We start from the raw sequence: 19,660 nt of genomic DNA on the forward strand, positions 1-19,660 counted from the left end.
GACCGCAATGAGTGGAGGCTCCACTTCTTTGCCAACAATTGTGTCACATGAATTACAGCAACCTGTTAACTCAAGGGTAGGGATTTTGAATATATGAAGCCAAAGCTTACTTCCCTTTCAATATGCACTCAATTAGTATAGACTGAAAGTATGCATGGCCTGTATGAGAGGATGCAAAAATAGCTTCATTTGATCTTCTTTGACTTCTATCTGACATGAATTCCACCAGGTTCCAGACAAAGACCTCACTAACTCTTAGTAACTTCTGGATATTTACAAGATGGCAGATGGCAGATGGCAGATGGCAGATGGCTCATTACCAGACTCTCTTGGTCCTTCAAGATGGCGACCGTGTCATATTCCCTGTCCTGGGGACATTGTGAACAATATCCCCGTGGGTAGTCTCCCCTGACTTCCCTCACCACGAAAAAACAGCAACAGCAAAACAATATGGTGGTAATCAACCTCTTCAACCACACGGAAAAATAAGGGACTGTCACATGATTATATAAACGTATGGCAAACAACTGGCAGGAAAGGATTAATGGGGATAGCTTATACATTCCCTCCAGAATGGTTAAAAGATTAAAGGTGCGAGCCTTCACCCATTGCAGCCATTTGCACTTTTATTTCTTTCTTAATTTTTTTTTTTGCATATTCGGAGCTAAAATAATATGGTACCATTGTATTTACTTATTTCTCTTTTTTGGTTATTCCTTTATTTAATTTTATATATTTTTCTCATAATTATTATAATTTTTTGCACGTTCCAGAAAGTTCCAGAATGTGCGATCCGGGATGTTCTGTTTCCTTGACGGCCACTCTCAAAACAGTTTTTTAAATTCAAAATTTGGTTATTGATACAATTAATTAGTAATTGGACCTTGTGTTGTACAATTCAGGGAGTGATCGTGCCCATAATTTCAAATCTGCCTCTCGCCATGCGCTCATCTGATTTTGAAATTATTTGCCTAATTTCTCCCTGAATTTTATTCCACTCGGTCCAATTACTAATACTAATACTAATAATTATAATTATAATAATAATAATTATAAAAATAAAATTCTTTACTAAACTTTACATGATAACTGTTTACAGCACAAAACTATTTACAATAAAATTATCTACAATAACAATAATAATAATAATAATAATAATCACTAGTAGCATCTAACCAACTAAACTTGTAAGTAATTGCTTAATTTGGACTTAAAAATTTGTTTAGATAATTTCTGAGGTTACAACATCAGAGGGGAGACTGTTCCATTCTCTGACAGTTCCATAAAAATAAGAATACTTAAATACATCGTACATAATAGTTAAAATCACATGAGATCCACAGGTTTGAGTTTCTGTGGCGAATTACGGACATTTCGCTCCATGGTTAGATCACTTCAACTCCGCTCCCTCTAACCAAAAGCTGGATCGCTGATCTCCACACAGGCCGAGTTCGTTACCTCACCCAACCGAGTTTGGCAGTGGATGAAAGAACGAAGAACAATGCACATACGCTTACGCGTTGGCTGGAGCGAGCTGACTTGAAGCGATCTAACACGGAGCGAAGTGACCGGATACCTCTGTAGCCGTTAAGTTAACAATTTGTCGACATACCGCATATAAGCGGCTTTGTTTAAGGCGAGAGGCTAGGGATTGCCATTCCAGATCATTCAACATAGAAGTAACACTTGATGTTTATCTATAATCCTCTTTGCAGAGGCGAGCAGCTTATCGATCGATATCGTCCCAAGTGTGTCAGGCTTCATCAGTTATAAATTAAATATACTCATTTGGAGTAAAACAGAGTAAAATCAAGCGCTAACAACCACTAACAATCATGTGGCAATAATTGTACTTGTTGTTACTATTCGACAATACAACTAACTACGGATGTAGCATAAGATCTAACCGGGACTTATTTATAGCTTGTTTAGTGAGATAAGAATGCAATAACGGGAGGGACAACTTGACACATTTCAAGTAGGTTGTTCGCGACACAGATAAACAAATGCAATATAGATTTCAATATTGATTACGAGAAGAGCAATGAATTGCAAACTTTAGCACTCTACTTACACAGTGGGGCCGGTACAGCTTATGGTACGTGTTTGGTCGCTGCAGGAACAACCGCCGCAAGACTGTACATTGAACTCTGAATTATCGCGATTGTACTGTACTCTTCCATTATTGTTGTTGTTGTTCCAAAATCCGGGCCAATCGGGATAGCTCAAGGAGTAACGATTATTCCAATAATTAAATCCTAGAAAAAGCTGACCGCCATGATTTGGAAAGTTCTGAGCGACTCGCGCAAACGATAAAAGCAAACAACAAACAACAGATCGCCAAAACAGGGTGCGACGGTCTCCAGACATTTTCCGGTGCTGCCAAGTAACTTAATAGGCTGTGATCCTGACTGAACGTTATACTTTGGATTCCAGCAGAGACTTTTTAACAGCTGGATTCTTCCGTTGCTAAAGAAAGCCGCAATGTTTTTCAGTGCGACAACGACTTTTGATTCTGGGTCATCTGCGACATTCCAATTCTTTAGCTTTTCCCGCCATTGATATCAGATCCCTTCCATCACTAAAAGAAAAACTATGTCACAGCGGTAGAAGAACTCAATATATGTTGTGCAGAATATTGGAAGTTTATCACCCAATTTTCACTGTTTAAACTAATAAAACATTTTCCGTCCTGTTTATGTTCATGAATATTCAGCGAGATGCAAATTTTTGGAAACTATGACATTTCGTAGCCTACGAACTCAGACGTATTTCCGGTTGTCGCTTGACGTCGTCTTACATGACGTACTATATCAAGATAGCGCAAGGCCCGATGGTACTTTTGGCAAAACATGGCGCTGGTTTTATTATCTCGGATATGACCCTCTTTGGAAAACACGTTGTAAATTATTCATTTTTCGCCCGATTCTCCTGAATTTCAGATGTTTAATTGAATGGCCTTATCAAAAAATGAAAATGTTGTTATTTGGCTGACTCTTTTCACCTGGAAGTCAAGAGCTAAGTAACACTGAATTGAAGTACAATATCAAATTGTGTTAACTTTTCTCCAAGAACAACAACTTGAAGGGCGGCTGAAGAAAACTATCAGCTTGGATTATTCTATTCGTTTGCTGGAGGCACCATAGCACTTGCAGCAAAGCTATTCTCGGGGACGGCTTGGAAGAAGTCTCGGCGAGTTCATCTTTTGTAGTGGTGTGTGAAGCCGAATATAAAATTCATGCATACCACGAAGGTTGAGGTGTGAAAATCGCCTGTTCCTGCAATTGTTCTCCTCATATTAGTGTCGAGTACGGATACGTGGACTTAAAATGGAGGATCTAACTGGGCATTCCGAATCGAGTCGTGATGAATTTTTAAACGATCCCCCTGCCAGTACACTCCATTCCACAGTGTCAGTTGACGAGACCGAAACACAAGGCCCTGCAGGGTTTCTGGAGAGTTCAGAGGAAACCTTGGAAGTCGGCGGGGGCGAGGACAGCGATGAAATTGCATGTACAGATACGAACGTGGGTGAACGAAATTCGTCACCTGTGGAAGTCGCTAGCGGTGATTTGAACTCAAGTGAACAAGGCGAGACAGAATTGCAAGGTGGTCCGACGAGCAGTCAAAATGCTGGCGAACTCGAACTCGTGAATAAAACAACTCCAGCAGAGGTCGAGAACGGCACGAACAATGAACAAGACACAACGCAAAGCCACTTGCAAATAACGGAAAACAGCGGTAGTACTGTTGAGGTATCCCCGACAAGTGAACCATTAAAAGACGCCAGTGTATCAGAGGGGAGCGATAGTTCAACGCAACTCGATATCACAACAAATGCCCTCGACTCCGGTTTAGAAGTTCCAGGGGACGAACCTTTGTTGACGGCAGGAACCGGAAGTGAAGTCGGAAATGAAAATGCTGAAACAAGGACTGCCCAAGAACAACAGGCTCTAGAGTCACTTTATCACATCAAGTGGATAAAATGGAAAGGAATTAACACCCCTATCATCACTCAAAATGAGAACGGTCCTTGCCCTCTTCTGGCAATTGTAAACGTACTACTTCTGCAGAGACGAATTAATCTTCCCTCCCAGCAGACATATATTACATCAGGGCAGCTCATGGAGTACATTGGAGACTGCATCCTAGAGGAATCACCCAAGGTTTGTGAGTAATGTGACCACCATTTGGCCATAAAAGTATGACTGTATTGTAACAAGGTTATTGAATTAATGGGGAATGTTCAAATAATGATGCTAGTGCTCAGGCATTTTAAATGATATCATGACAGAGAGTAATTTAATTCTCATGATCAAGCAGATGTTTCAATGTGGCTCAGTTGTTTTTGAAGAATAATTGTGGCCAATAAGGTTCTAAAATTCTTTAAAACCCTGACCAGTCTGAGGCACAGATAGTGTTGAACTTGCATTTAGACTTGCATTACAGTGTACATGTAGGTGACAAAACAGGCAACCAAGTTTGCTTGTCACTGTACCCTGGGAAACTCCCATATATATGAAAATGTGGAGGATGTTTGTCGAAAAATTTGAATAAAAGTTCCCTAAAAGGAGACCAATGTGGGCATGGCTTAGCCTGCGTAGCAAGCGTTTCCGTGGGTTTGGAAGCAAAGAAAGACCGAGGAACGGGATTTTCGGTGTTTTGTCTGCACGGAAAATGGGGCAAGAACCAAAAAGAAAAGAAAGAGGGGGGTGGGAGAGGGGAAGGAAGGAAACGCTTGCAGACAAACCCCTGGATTTTGAAAACCTCCATTCGCCAGCGAACGGAGCTCATGATTGGCTGGGCTAGTCCAATATTATTGACATGCGTCGATCAAAGGTATTTTAATACCTTTGAGTGCCAGGCAAAAGGGGAAGACGCATTCGAAGCTTGGTTACAAAACTCTTTAACTTTTCTCACTGAACAAGGATTTAGTCGTCAGCTTCAACAGTACGGTAGAAATCCTGTAGTGTAATGCCGACACTTTTGTTTTTCAAAGCCTGCACATTATTGCAGAAGTAAGCGCGACACAATTTGCAGCTGTTCCTTTAATTTTAACATCACTTTCCTGAATGCCACATGCGCCAAGGACAAGATAATAAACCACAGGACAGAAAATTCGCACTACTGCGCGGGAAAACCTAGTGATTTCGTCTGGCTTGTTACATGGCAACATGTCGTAGGTACTCTGACATTTCATTAGAAGCATTTTTGTTGACAGCATTTCGAACCTCTGGGTACAATTCTGATTGATTTGTTATAGTGTTAGCTGCGGCATGCCAGTTTTTGTCACATATTTGCCTTACCAAAAATTCAGTCGTCTCATCGTGAGGAATTCTTACGACGACATTTTATAAACAACTTTGACTTGGAGGCCGCCTAGGGGAAGATCATCTTTATTCAGATACTGGTCAAGATTATCGTTATTTCCCCTCTCAGATGTTTGAAGCCTCTCCTGCCCACATTCCAAAGTTTGCCGAGAAGACTTTCTGTTGTTTGTTTTTGCTACAGGCGGTAACGCTCGAACCGATTTGCGGATCTGGCATTTCCAGCAAACGCTTCTTTACTGGAATTGTTTTTGCGGGAGTTGACTTGCTAATTTTACCTTGTATCGATTCCTGGACGAATGAATACAGTGATCCAAGATTTCGAATCGTGCGAGCACAAGGATTACTAACGCGACTGGAATACTTCTCACATTTTAACTTTCTGGCAGATTTGTGCTAAAACTTCACCCTTGCAGTCCTTCCATTTAGACGGATTGAGTAGAAATATAGCTTGATTATAAATTACCAAATTTAATTCATCGAGATTTCTCCGTTCCCACCGTGTGCTCAATGTTTCTGACATATTTTGACAAGTAAAGTTTATTTTGGTTCAAAGTTCACTTCCACTACGGAAGGCCAAACATTTTATTGGTTAATTTATGACAGCTGATGACAGCATGAAATCTCAGTGTGCGTACTCAGGCATGAAAGGCCAAGTGGGCGGTTTTCAAAATCCAGGGGTTTGTCTGCAAGCGTTTCCTTCCTTCCTTCCCTTCCCTCTCTCCCTTCTTTTACTCGCTCCATTTTTCGCGCTGTAATTCTTTGCTCCCGAACCCCACAGAAATGCTTGCTACGCAGGCTAGGCATGGCTTGAACTCTATTTGACCCCTAAAAGATACCACTTAAAACAATATAGGCTTGATATTATTTACCAGCCACTATTCAGGGAAGGAGCCCGTGCTAGGCAACCAGACTCAAGAAAACAGGGGAAATCAAGCAAAAAATTTATTGCCGCTTTGAGTGCACCCTAAAAGATACTTTGACAGCAAAAAATAGTGGTGTTTCATCATGAACACCCTAAGTGAAACCACAGTCGTTGGTGTATACCCCTAAGCAAGACGACTTGTATGCCTGACCTTTTCATATAGAAGAACCTCCGGGGGGGGGGGGGGGGGAGGGGGGCTGTACATAAGTGGTGTAAGATGCCAAACAAAGCCAAGGTTGCAGGTGATGTTCATTTAATTGACTTGTCTTGCATTGGATGGCATAAGGGTGAAAACAGGGTTCGGAAAGTCATAGAATTTTTTATTTCATTTCCCATGCCTGGAAAGTCATGGAATTTAAGTAAGGGTCATGGAAAGTCATGGCAAAGCAATATGTTTTCTGAGAATAAAAAGGCAAAAACACAAAAAAAATTGAAAAAAATAACAGAGGAGTCAGTACAAATAAAAACAAGCATGCATTTTAATGCTGGAAAATATGTTAAATAAATGACTGTTTTGATACAAGTGCTGTGAGAACAGCTGCTTAACTTTGGTCATGGAAAACTCGGAAAGGTTATAGAAAAGGTCATGGAAAGTCATGGAATTTTTTAAGCTTTAAAGAGTTCGAAACCTGGAAAAGCTTCCTATGTTTTTTGGGTAAAGCTGATCCTGACCAAAGTTAATGCAGGTCAACACAAGTCATGGCCAGATAGAGTCACAAATGGTTGTGAATTAAAAACTTACAGCTACTTGCATTTTCATTGGGCCAGGCCCCAGTTGTTCAAAAGGTAAATAACACTATACTATCCAGTGGATAGCGTGGTTTGTTTTGTTAACACTTACAGGTATCCACTGGATATCTATTTGTTTGGTGGATAGTGTTATCCACCTTTAAAACAACTGGGGCCAGATCTTTAGGGAGTTCCTTGTATATCATAGACTTGGCATTTTTTATTTTCCTCAGTTGTAACTATTCTTACTCAATTTTTGTCCACCATAATTAATTCCTTTCAAAACTGTTATTTTAAGGTTTCTTCAAATTTGAAACTAGTTTTGTATATGTACAAAAAATCACTTAAGAATACTGAAATACTAATACCTAAGATCACTGATGTGTACATTTGTTTGTATGTTGTTCTTCTACAGCGCTTGTCAGAGGGAGCTCAACTAAACTATGAACAAAACATGCATGATGCAATAGCAATTATGAACAAATTACAGACAGGATTAGATGTTAATGTGAAATTTACAGGGTAAGTAGATACTTTCGTATAACAGGGATGCAATGTATTGAAAAACTGAATTCCGGAAGATTGCCAATTTTACCTTCTTGACCCTAAAAATAAGTTTTTCAGAGTATAGCTCTGCCAATTCAATCAAAAATGCATCAAATATGAAAAATGTTCCACCCAAAATATGTGCCAAAATATTAGCCAAAGATGCCTGAAAAATGTATTTTATGCGCTAAATCCTTCGTACTCAAGACAATGAGATTCGGTCTGTATGCAGGAGACTCCTGGATATTCTGAGAGACTTGGCATAGATGGTACATGTACATTATAATAAAATTGTTTAGTATCAGTTAGGAAACAGTAAGTCCATTGCAATCCCAAGGTTTATCTAGAGAACCCAGATGCCATCATTTTCTTTTTTCACCTGAATGGGAAGCTAGTCCATTATGGGGTTACAGGCTGTATGTATACAAAATAATTATACTCACACCAGAATTGTGTTTAATTGTGCTGACAGTTTCCTGTTACATGTTTAAATTCCTGGGTGGTGGGAAGCACTGAGAGGGTACTTGGTGTGTTATCACCCAGTTGAACACAGTGCAATGACCTTGCCTGTGCCTGAACTCAGAACTCAAGAACTAGTTCAGAGTATTACATGTTTACTAGTACATGTAGGCCACTGTGTCTCCTATGTTAACAGTTCATATTTGTTTCCAAGAGAAAACTGACGGTTGCTTATGACTGTACAGTTGAGCAGGCAAGTGGTAAAATGGGGATGGGATTTTTTTTTCTTTCTTATTGTATAGTATTTTATCTAGTTTTTGTATTACGTTGGGCCATTAAATTGAAATTTTAAGTAAATTTAAATAAAAATTGTTAAATTATGTTAAGAATATAGAATGTGCAATGTTGGTCAAAGTTGGGATACAAGAACTGATGAACCTATTATTATACATGTAAATACTACTAGTTGAAGGAGTAGCAGGTCGTCCTTACAAAATACACTTACTCCATTTCATTTGTGTGGCTGGTATCTTTGCAGAGTGTTAATTTCTTTTTGCAAAGCTACATGTACATGTGTGAAAGTCTCTGGTTTGTAGAGAAGGTAATTAAAGTTAGTGTTGCCATCTTGCAAAGTCTCGAATTTACTATTTATCACCCCCACATGTAGAACGTTTTGATATCAACCAAGGATATCAACTGAAGATAACTTCCCATGTACCAATATTGCGACAAGATGTCAAATCTTCATCAGGGCTGACATGACTTTTTTGTATTTCAGGGTTGCAGACTTTGAGTTCACCCCAGAGTGTATTGTTTTTGATCTCCTCTCAATTGGGTTATATCATGGTTGGCTTATTGATCCACAAAACACGGAGACTGTCTCTGCTGTTGGTGTACTCAGCTACAATCAGTTGGTGGAGAAAATAATCGCCAGCAAACAAGATGGTGCAGAAAGCCAGTTAGTTTCTGAAGGTACTAATTTTTATTTACACTTCTGGTTGTGTTACCTGTTGATTATATTGCACGTAGAACTGTCCAATTACTTGTGATTAATGGTAATTTGGACACTGTCCAAATGGCCGATTCCCTCTACGAGACAGACCTGCAAGGAATCATCAGATGGTAGTTGTATTAATCAAAACAAATATCCAGTTTGGGATGATTAATACGACTAAGATGATTCGCTGCAGGTGCATCACATAGAGGGAATTTTCAATGAGGAATTTACTTGAAAAGTGTGCAAAATTACATGTAAAAAAGAATTGTAATCATGCACACCCTTGGGTGGGATTTTGCGCTGACAATATAATAAGTGGGATGAAACAGGCCTGCACAAATTGCCTGGCCTAAACCTGGAACCAGACTCCAAGGTTGGGGCCCTGGCTTGTGTTTATTTTCTTTGGCTGCACACTTGTCCTTTAAGGCTTTACTAGATCAAAGTACATGTATACGGTACCTCATATCACCCAAACGTATGAATGGGTTGTGGCAGAAATTTGATGCAACCGGACAAAATGCTATAATGTTTGTAATCAGGTATAGTTTGTGATAATAGTAATAATTTATTTAAGCAGGGTGCTGACTCTGATCAAAAAATTATTCTTCCTAAAACATTTGGTCCCCTCAGTGACCTTGTTGGACTGTTAATCCAGCTCCGATGATGAGAATAAAATAATAAGAATGGTACCGGTAGTAATAAAACTTCATAACAAGTGCTAAAGATGGTCTGTGAAGGCTAATGAAAGATTAAAAAAGCTGTTAGAAGTTTTTGAGATTATGATTAAATATGTGGGAAATGGGGAATACTGTGCATTTGTTGATTGAGTTCAGATTCCATTTGATGGAATGCCTTGCTTATAAAAACAAACATTTGTTCCACTGGGGAACAAATGCTAAAGAGAAATCTGTGATCACATCATAGCCTTCCATTAATGCTAGGAGAGCAGTTCTTAAAATGTCTTCTAGAGAAAACTAGTATTACACATGAGCTACCAGCCTTGGGACTTCTGACATTTATTGTCATTCCATTTATTGTTTTAGGTTTAATTGGTGAAGCCTTCCTTGAGCAGACAGCTAGCCAGCTAACATATCATGGTTTGTGTGAACTGAACTCACAATTGAAGGCTGACCAACTGTGTGTGTTTTTTCGGAATAACCACTTTTGCACCATGCTCAAGTTTAAGGTAGGGGGCCCTTTGCAAAGGATTATACAAAGTTTTCCAAGAGGCATGGTGGTCTAATACATGTATAGTTAGTTTACTGGACTCTAGGTTTGAACCCTGGTTGGGATCATTGCATTTTTTATCACAATTGCTACTAATCTCGCAATCTGATTGGCTAATTTGACGTTGTCAATAAAAGTCTAGACAATGCTGCTCACATCAATGTGTCACGCAATGCCTTTTCCAGCTAGTGCTCTGAAAAGCATTTTCTTTGACATTGATATTGTGTTAAAAAACAAAATCAAAATGTGGTTTAGCGTGGTCTGTACTCTTATCAACAGCAATACAGGTCATCACAGTGGTCAAAATTTGTTGTGGACTCACTCGGCTGCACCTTGTGAGCCCACAACATTATGACCACTGTGATGACGCGTACCGTTGTCGATAGGAGTACAGACCACGCTAAACCACATTCGATTTGTTAAGTGTTCTTGGGGAAGGCACTACTAGATCACATTGCCACTCTCCATCTGGGTTAAGCATCTGGCAAATAGGCATGCACAAATTTAGTGCAAGGGGATAACCCTGTGATGGACAACCATTCCATTCAGGACTGGCCTATTGGGCTGCTAGGCTCAAACACACATCAGACTTCTGTCTAGACATACTTTTGTTTTGTTTTCGCAGGTGATTATGAGATAAATGCATGTACATGTATATACTGTAGCTATGTAAGTCTGAATATTGCTGAGGTTTCCTTGAAAAGTGCTTTAATGAATAGTCCTTGTGAGAAAAGTTCCAAAATCTGTATTCATGAGCCATGTTATTAACCCAGTACAGATATATCACCTGGCATTGGATTACAGTAAATGTCGAAGGCAGTCAGAGTGGCATTTTTTTTCTTTTCCTGATGTTTACTCTATATGCTTTGATAGGATGAGCTTTTCCAGCTGGTTACTGATCAAGGATTTCTCACAGAAGACCGTGTAATTTGGGAATCATTAACGAATGTAGAAGGTGATGGTTTTTTTGTGGACGCTGAATTTAGAAGTCTTCGAGTTGTGAACAGTGAGCCGCCACCAGCACCAGTGCCGCCTAGTCAACAACTTTCACAGGAAGATCAAGAGTAAGCAAATCATTCAATGAGCTATTAATAGCAAACTTCTTTACCTGATGAGGGAATTCCTCATTAAATTTCACGCAAAGAAACCGATATAGCATGAATCGTGAAGCAATGAGTGTGATATTGGTTTTTCAAGGAAAATTTAACGTACAATTCAGTCAGGTTATAATTTTCCTTGAATCGCATAGCCTTCTTTTTAAATGAAGGAAAACCCTGTTTCACTGAGTTGTTGTTTTGTTGTTGCTCCAGTGCAATATCACACAAAGCCTCGCTTTCAAGAGTTACAATTCCACGCAGCCTGAATACCTTACCTAGGTATTTATGTGATTACTCATTGATAATAACTCTGAGAAAATTACAAACACACGTGGGTTAAATTTGTTCTGTATTGCAAATTAATAATTAATGATTTATTGGCTTGTTCTCAGCCAATCACAATGAAGTTATATTCTTAGTCATATAATAGATTAATTTATTTTTCTTCTCCAGCTTCTCAGCAGTCCAAAATCCTAAATCCTTAAATCTGATTGGTTAATTGTGCATGTTTCAACAGTCCAGATTTTCCCATCCAGACCCCGAGTACAGACCGGTGTGTGGCAACTTTTCATCAAGCTATTTTATTGCTTTTTGTGCCCAAAATGTAAAACGGCATGCATATGCCAGATTTTTTGAACTGAACTTCTTTAATTAAACTCAACACAACAGTTGCTTTTGAAGCAATACCACATAGAAAATATAACCATGTTACATCTATTTGCCGGCCTTGGTCAGTCCATATTTAGAAAAATTGTACCTTTGGTCTTGAGTACAGCCCAAGGCCACACAGTTTTTTTGCAATATGGACATCCTGGCTGGCTGACATAATTACTTTGTACATAAATGCCATAGAAGGCAAAATTTCTGTATGCTGATAAATGTAGACAGCGGGTATTTTTTGTTCATTTTCATTTGTTGAGGGACAAAATTACTGCCTTGACTTCATAAGATCACCTGATAACTTATGACTAGTGGTCTCTTGAAAAAATGATAAACAATAACTTTTCGAACACATCAATACAAATGTAATTATTTTTTCCGTTATGTTATTAAAAATATATATATATTTTTACATGTGTCCTCGTAATATCAAGGAATGTATGAGTTGTGTTTTCAGAATTTGCAACTTAGCTTACTGAAGCCATTTGTGATTTTTTTTAAAACATGCATGCAGAATTTTTCCTTAATTGTACTGTACCCAATATTACTTATACTATTCTAGAAAGAGCTTGACCTAGACATTGTTTAATGGAGAAGGGAAGTTTGGAAGAAAAGCAAAAATGCTTTGGCCAAAGCACTGTACTGTGTAGAACCCTGTTTATCTCGTCACCAAAAGAGCCACCAAGTAAGCCAAGACAAGGCCTGCTTAACCTCAGTCCCTACCCAATCAGGGACCTACCCACTAGTGTAGCGAGTCTGATGAAGATTGTAACCTTAAAAGTTGACCTTGAATAATTAAAAATACATTAGTCTGTGTTAAATTATTTCTTGCAGTTACCTGGTTGCATTAAGCCTAGCTGAAGAAGAACGCACCCCTGGAGAGGCTCAGACACACCCTGGAGGGCCAGTGCAAACTGAGCCCCTACCCAGCCAAGTACCTACCCAGCAGAGTGCCCAGGCTAATCAAGAATTCTCTGAGTAAGTTACTTCAATATAACATGAGTTGCCATTAATAACACAAAATTAATTATAATCCATCAAATCTTGGAAAACTGTTTGCTTCTCGGAACAGATATAATGTCCGCGGACAAATATCCTAGCGTATACTGTATTTTTGGACAAATGGAGGCTATTGTTTGGATATATGAAAATCACGTTATTTAATTTAATTTTATCGCCTGCTGTTCCCATCCCTCACTGTACAAGGACCTAGAAAATATTTATTGAGTTTGTTTGAAGAATGTTTGATGTACACTGAAGATCACTCTTTGAAAGTTAGTGATGAATCTTAAAATTCTCCTCATCATATTAATGTCAAACAGAAAAGTGTTGAGAATAAAGAAACCATCAAAGTTATAATATACTTAACAAATAGATTCCACGACAATGTCGCTGTGCATCTGTTCAGTAATAGATCACAGATGATGCCAAACTGTGGTACTGTAAGAACAAATAAGTGGCACAAGAGCAGTTAGGCAAGTGTGTGAATGGTGTTCTTACCACCTATTTACGTCTTTTGTGATGTATTACTGAACAGCACACAGCAACATGGAATCTATCTGTTTATATAATAAAGGAAGAATAACAACAAATTAATGTCATTGTCTATACGTCTGTCCTCTAACAGATCATAAGTAAGAACCAATCAAAATGCGAGGATAATTTGTCTTCTCATATAAATCGAATATTCACCACCCACATTACAAAAGATGTGTGGTTGAGCATGCACTTTGAACTTGGACTTGAATGTTTATGAGCAGTATGTTGGGTGACTGTGTTGTGTTCTTGGCTCTTTGTTTTTATGGTGCCTCTTTCCACTCGAAAGTAGGGGGTAGGTTAAGAAAAACTCCTGGGAGCGTTATGATACTGAAACCAAGATAAGCTGTGTTGTATGAGACACGGCCCAGTGAAGACTAACCTTTGCTAATCTGGGGCGGATCTATGGCGGGTTCCGAGGGGATTCGGTGGAATCTCCTAAATGTTTTGTCTTAAAAAAAATTAGACATTATAACACGCTTGCTTGGCCTCTGAATGCCGAAAATTCCATTTCTGAGGACCTCAATTATAAATGTTTGCCGGGGGAGGATGCCCCTGGACCGCTCTACAGGGAAATCCTGTACCCGCCTCAGCTGATAACAGTACTGGGTAGCCTTTCTGATGAAAAAAAAATCCAACTCTTACTTCCACAGTCTCCAATTGGCGCTGCAACTACAGGAGGAGGAACGAAGAGAACAACAACAGCGGCAGCAACAACAACAACAAAGAACACAGTCAAGACCGCAACCAGCGCGCGGATCTCCTTCACGATCCAACATCCTGCCTCAGTCACAGCAGCAGAGCAGTAACTCCAATCAACAGAGAGCGGAGTCAGCTGTAAGGCAATTTGTCTATAAGAAAGATACTACTTTCATTGGGGGTCAAGTTTGCTGCGAAGCGCAGTGCTTGTATGGAATCTTTTGTCAAGTTCTTATATCACTATGTACAAGTAATGTTCGTAAAATTTCAAATTTTCGTGATTTTTTTTTTTTTTTTCGAAATATCCGAGTCGTGTTACTGAGGTTTCACTGACAGGTGGGGAAGAAACAGTGTTGGAAAGCGTGAAGTTTGACTTTAAAGTTTCTCAAACATTTGTCTGCAAGAATAACTCAAAGTATAGTTATACTTCTATGCTTATACAGTCCAATTTTGGGAAAGTGTAACTGGACGCTTCCAGCAGATGTGGTTGCCCCTCAGAAATACTGTCTATTGTGCCATGTTCACAGCTTTTCTTGCAGCTTTTGTTTGCTTCCTGCCCAAAGTACACTTTAATTGTGTGCACTGTTTTCCTAAATCACCTTAACATTGCTGTTTTATGTTTTTTTTTGTTTTTTTTTTTAGGAACTGAAATGTGTTATCCTTTAGATGGACGTTCACTCCAAGATCACCAGATAGACTACATGTCAAGCTACAAGAAAAATTATTAGACCTTCTTAACATACTCGTCACAAATGCGAAGTTAAATGAACTTATCAGAGGTTGTATAAATCATACATCAAGCGGCAGATAACGAGTATTTTTAGATTAGGATTAAAGCGATTTACAATGACTGTAAATCTAAAGCCAAATTATTAAATTAGCTAGTCACTATACAATGGTAGAAAACGAATTGAGCCAATCAGAAGTCCAAGTACAAACTTACAAATCGGTGAAAAGCGCGGGAAAAATCACGTAAGCCAAAACGCGCTTCGTTGTATGTTTATTGCGCGGGCTACAGTACCGGGTAAATGAACCAGTCTCAGTGTTTTCCTATGGAAATCACCGAAGGAATACGGGGCTAGGGCTAAAAAGCAAGAAGAGATTGGGAAGAGACGGACCCAAAGAGAAAAAACAAATGAGCAATCGTTTATTTCAACATAGAGCGTAAATTTATATAAATTATGACATTTCCGCGTCCATAAAGCGGAAATTTCTCTTCTGTAGGAAATGCGTTCTTTTTTGAAGCTAAAATTTCTAGTTGCCTTAGTTATAGATGACTAATGTGACGCTGTGAAAACGTTCTCTACCCGCAGTCTTTTAAAATTTCGGTTTCAAATTAAAACATCGCCATTAATTAAAAAGGTTTGTTTCGTGCCTTATTAGGGAAACGTTAACATTTCAAGTGATCATATCGTGAGTTTCCGTAAAACGTGGAAAACCGGTTTGAATCTGAGCCAACTAGCGGTTAATCTTGTTTGTGTATCAGTGGTGATCAGAAAATCCGGTCACATACACTGGTTTGACTGGTTTTTTCCTTGCCACGGGGTCAGGTTTTCGTATCGCGTAATTCATGTTGCTATGCGTAAAACATATTTTAAACTGTAAAGGAAGGGATGTTGATTGTATTTATATCAGCCACTTGAGACGTGGTTTGAATCATTAATTATCTTGCCATTCTCGAAAATAATATATAGATGTATTTGCTACGTGATCGGGAGGTCCGGGCAAGGAAATATTTTGCTTAATGTTATGACGTGCCTTTGGACGACAGGAATGGCCGTGCAAAATATCTGAGAGCCAAATATTTTCCTTTCCGGACGGGAAAGGGAAATAATACAGTCGAACCTCTTTTGTACAGATACCAAGGGGTCACTGCCGAGTGTCCAAATTATGGAGGCATCCGTGATATAGACTAGAGATTACATGAATTCTGGTTACTCTGGGACCAATTGAAGTGCCCGTAAAAAAGAGGTGTCTGCAAGGAGAGGTTCGACTTAAATCACTGTTACATGTAAAACAAATCTCGAATGACCAGGGTTTAAGTTATGGTACTGTATCTGTTACTTGGCTACACAGCTGTTTCATTTAAAGGTTCGTTTTATTAGGTTGAATAAAATTGATGAAGTATTTACACTGCGGTTCTCAAACGATAGCGCCATTCTAAATTATCAGTGCAAGATCTATAATGACAATGCTAACAACTAACAGCTTTTGTTTGTTTTTGATTTTCTTCATCTGTTATTTTTTTTTTTAAGTAGAAATGTAGTTACAATGCAATGCTGTTGCTTAGGATTAAAAATTAAATTGTCTTTAACCTCCTGGTATTCTTGTTCTTAAAGATATGGTTTCCACTGAGCTGAACTAAAAACATGCATATCAAACAACATAGCCGGTTGCTAAGACGCAACCTCGTTTGCAGGCTCTCTCCTTTGCCTCCCTTACCTGGAGGCAAAGGAGAGAGAGCCTGGGAATTAGGTTGACTAAGACGCTTTTACGCGTACGGTTCCTCCCCCACGGACGACCAGCGAGTCCAAAGGATCGTCAGCGTAGATGGTCACGAACACCATGACTCGAACCCAAAGCAAACAAAGATGCCAAGCGCGGGAACTTCATGTAGATGTACATAATTAAACGGCATACAACTACAATGGAATGATGAGTGTTAGATCAGAGAACTATTAAAACTCACATTCGTGCAAGCCACAATCGAAGTCCGTTTTGTAATTAAAACAAGCGGACTGGAAAACCGGTCGTACTTTTGCTATGATGATAAGGACGTAAACAGGCATTCACAAATCACAATCAAGCTTGTCCCAAAATATAAAATGCTTCACAGCGCCATGAAATAAGACTTTTGATCACTTCACTACCAGCACTAATGGTTATGTCGACGCCTCATCTCAATAGTTAAGGCCTTCGTTTTCTAAAAAGATCAAGTGGGAAGAACTATATTTCTTACTCCTAAGTCTAGTCACAAGGTCAACATCAAAATTCTCCTTTCTGATAATTATTCATTTCCTTTCAATGGTCCAGGGAGAATTCGATTTTCAATCAGATTACTGGGTTGTTCATTCTCATAGGCTGCTTACTTGAATTTACCACGTAAATGTCAGGGGAAGGTAACGTTCGAGGAGTGTTTCGCGCGTCTGTTAATTTTTACCGCACATGAACTACGCAGCAAGCGAAACTGCTAGGATTCTTTAGTGCTACATGCTACATGCTTCGTTGTCTTGGCTAACTGCAGGGCAATGTCACTGTTCCTCTTGTGTTTCTTCGTCGGCCTTAATAATATTGTCATGAAAGATTCCGTGGTTGCGAGACAAACTTGCATCGGCCAATTCACACGCAAAGCCAGCATCGGTGATTAATTCGGCATCAGAAAACAGTGAATCTTTTTTGGCATCACGGAAAGATTTTCTCCTGGAAATCACCGAAGAACTCTTCTGCTTTTTAACTTGAGAGCAACACTTGTGGAGAATCACCCCTGCCTCGAAGAAAGCGCGAACGACTTGAGACAACACGGCAAAAGTGACGGCGATAATTAAAGCCAGCGGTAGCAGCAGTAGTAGACATAATTGGATCCAGGCCAATGCACGAATGTATGTTTCGATTGGGCCCCAGAAGCGCACTCCTGCAGTTATAAAGGTGGCGTGAACAGTGTTGAACAGGCCAAAAATCACGATTATCAACAGCGACACCGTTTCCAATCTGTTTACAGTGTTATTCTTATAAGGATTGCACAGGATGTGGTGAACGGAGATTAGGACGCAAACTACTGTCGACAGCAATACGCGAAGGCTTGCCATGTTGATAAAAGCGAACAAAATGATGAGGATCAAGCGACGGCCGATCAAAACGCTTTCCCAGTGGAGCGCGCCTTTCTGTTCCTCGTCTGGTGGTCGAAAAGGCCCGTAAAGAACTTCCATGACGGCAACGCGCTCTTCAGTCTGTTGCTGTCTTTCGCGGTAGAGACAGGTGCGTTTGTTTCTCCGGATGGCCCAATACAGCAGAAAGGGGAGAGGAACAGCACAAGCTATCAGAAATTCTCGGGCGGTTATGCGTTTTTCGTTCAGCCAACTCGCTCCCCAGAACAGAAGGGCAACAAAGGGTATGACGTAAACGATAACGCAGCCAAGTAGAATATATTGCCACCACGTGACAAACACAATGTTGCCATCAAAGAACAAGTGAATCTCTTTTCCAGGACTCATGCGTTTTAATGTTAGGAGCTTGAACGCGCTGGTTGCTAGGGACGCGTATCCAAGTAGAACAACTTCTGTTGCCGCGGATAGATGAGGCGCAAGAGATGGCTGATCGGTATTGCGCACTTTGGCCCAGACCTGTCGAGCGCCGTAGATCAGAAACACGCAAAACACCACGGAGAAAACTTCACATGTGGCAAAAAGCTCTTTGGTAGCGACCGATATCCCGGGGAATGGACAGCCTAGTCCGCTAGAGGATGAGTGAAAACGGAAGTTAAATATGCCGGTCAGAAAGGGAACGAAAAAGTGAGCTTGTATCGTCTGCCCAGTCGTGCTGGTAACAAGAAGTCCCACAACCTGATAAAAGTAAAATATCACGTCTAGATATCCTGACTCGCACGTGCTATTATTGTTGTCTTTCTTCATTTTGTCCGAACTCTTCTCGCTTGACTTATCTTCTTCGCTTGTGGACTTCCTAAACCAAAAGATATGTTCCACCAAGAAAGGAACGATAGGAGGCTTGGTTACAAAGAAAATGGCGACGGCCAGGGAGTAAATAATTACCGCTGGCCAAAGCCACACGTCATTGCAGTCTTCGTTGCGCCTGCATGAGCTGGAGAACAAAGTTTCACTATATCCCTCTGCGCATGCTCCGCAAAGAACACCCGAGCGGTGTCCATGGCAACCATCGTAGATTGATGACACGGGATCTTCAGGGGTTTGGCAGTAGTCGAGGGGACAGTCGAAGAATTCTAGTGTTGGAGGGTTTTGTTTTACCACTGAGCCCCAGAAATGATCAAGATTCACAATATTTTCCGAGCAGTTTCCTCCGTAGGGACACGGAAGACATTTGAAATCATCTTTCACTCGCGTACCGTTAGCTTGTCCTCGCTGTAAGCTGTAAAACCACACCGGGCAGGGTTCACAATATATACTGTACACCTTGACATATAGAGCACAACTTTTGTTCACAAATTCCGAGGGTAATGTTGTTGAGATTCCGTGGGAATAGTTATCAAACCATAGTCTACTTCCAGCGGGACAGAGCATGGAAGAGCTGTTATCAAAGGTCACATTTCCTCCGTTGACTATCTCCACAAGAAGCGGATTGCTCAGAGGAATAAAATCCATGAGTGTGTCTTTGACAACCAATGGCCCTGAACTGCTGCTGTACAAGAACGAGGGATTTTTATCACTATAAGGAAACCTTTTTGCTTGGCGAAAGGTGCAGTTGTAAATTTCCGCGGCACCGGATC

General features: G+C 40.0%; 3 protein-coding genes across 5 annotated transcripts in view; 1 reads left to right on the forward strand and 2 right to left on the reverse strand.

Annotated features, from left to right (window-relative positions):
• The window catches only part of LOC145499901 (uncharacterized), a 71,765-nt gene extending 69,077 nt beyond the window's left edge, over window positions 1–2,688 (reverse strand). For 2 of the 3 annotated variants that reach the window (XM_081479418.1, XM_081479420.1), the window contains exon 1: window positions 2,075–2,687. In XM_081479418.1, coding sequence (XP_081335544.1) covers window positions 2,075–2,370 — 296 coding nt within the window. In that variant the 5' untranslated portion in view covers window positions 2,371–2,687. Of the gene's footprint in view, window positions 1–2,074 lie in introns of all 3 variants that reach the window. The other variant, XM_081479419.1, reaches the window with a different exon arrangement.
• A 205-nt stretch (window positions 2,689–2,893) lies between these two features.
• On the forward strand, window positions 2,894–16,516 carry LOC145499903 (ubiquitin carboxyl-terminal hydrolase MINDY-1-like). The gene is made up of 8 exons (XM_081479422.1): window positions 2,894–4,166; window positions 7,397–7,503; window positions 8,765–8,958; window positions 10,027–10,169; window positions 11,084–11,274; window positions 12,802–12,945; window positions 14,157–14,340; window positions 14,845–16,516. Exons 1-8 carry the CDS (start codon window positions 3,330–3,332, stop codon window positions 14,866–14,868), a joined length of 1,824 nt encoding a protein of 607 aa, XP_081335548.1. The 5' UTR covers window positions 2,894–3,329; the 3' UTR covers window positions 14,869–16,516.
• Window positions 16,517–16,621: 105 nt separating this feature from the next.
• The window catches only part of LOC145499902 (uncharacterized), a 4,115-nt gene continuing 1,076 nt past the window's right edge, over window positions 16,622–19,660 (reverse strand). Inside the window, exon 1 of the mRNA XM_081479421.1 lies at window positions 16,622–19,660. This exon is cut by the window's right edge and continues 1,076 nt beyond it. Within this exon, the coding sequence (XP_081335547.1) occupies window positions 17,454–19,660 (2,207 nt within the window). The 3' untranslated portion in view covers window positions 16,622–17,453.

This window comes from Orbicella franksi, chromosome 10 (assembly GCF_964199315.1).
Source record: "Orbicella franksi chromosome 10, jaOrbFran1.1, whole genome shotgun sequence".
NCBI classification, from domain to species: domain Eukaryota; kingdom Metazoa; phylum Cnidaria; class Anthozoa; order Scleractinia; family Merulinidae; genus Orbicella; species Orbicella franksi.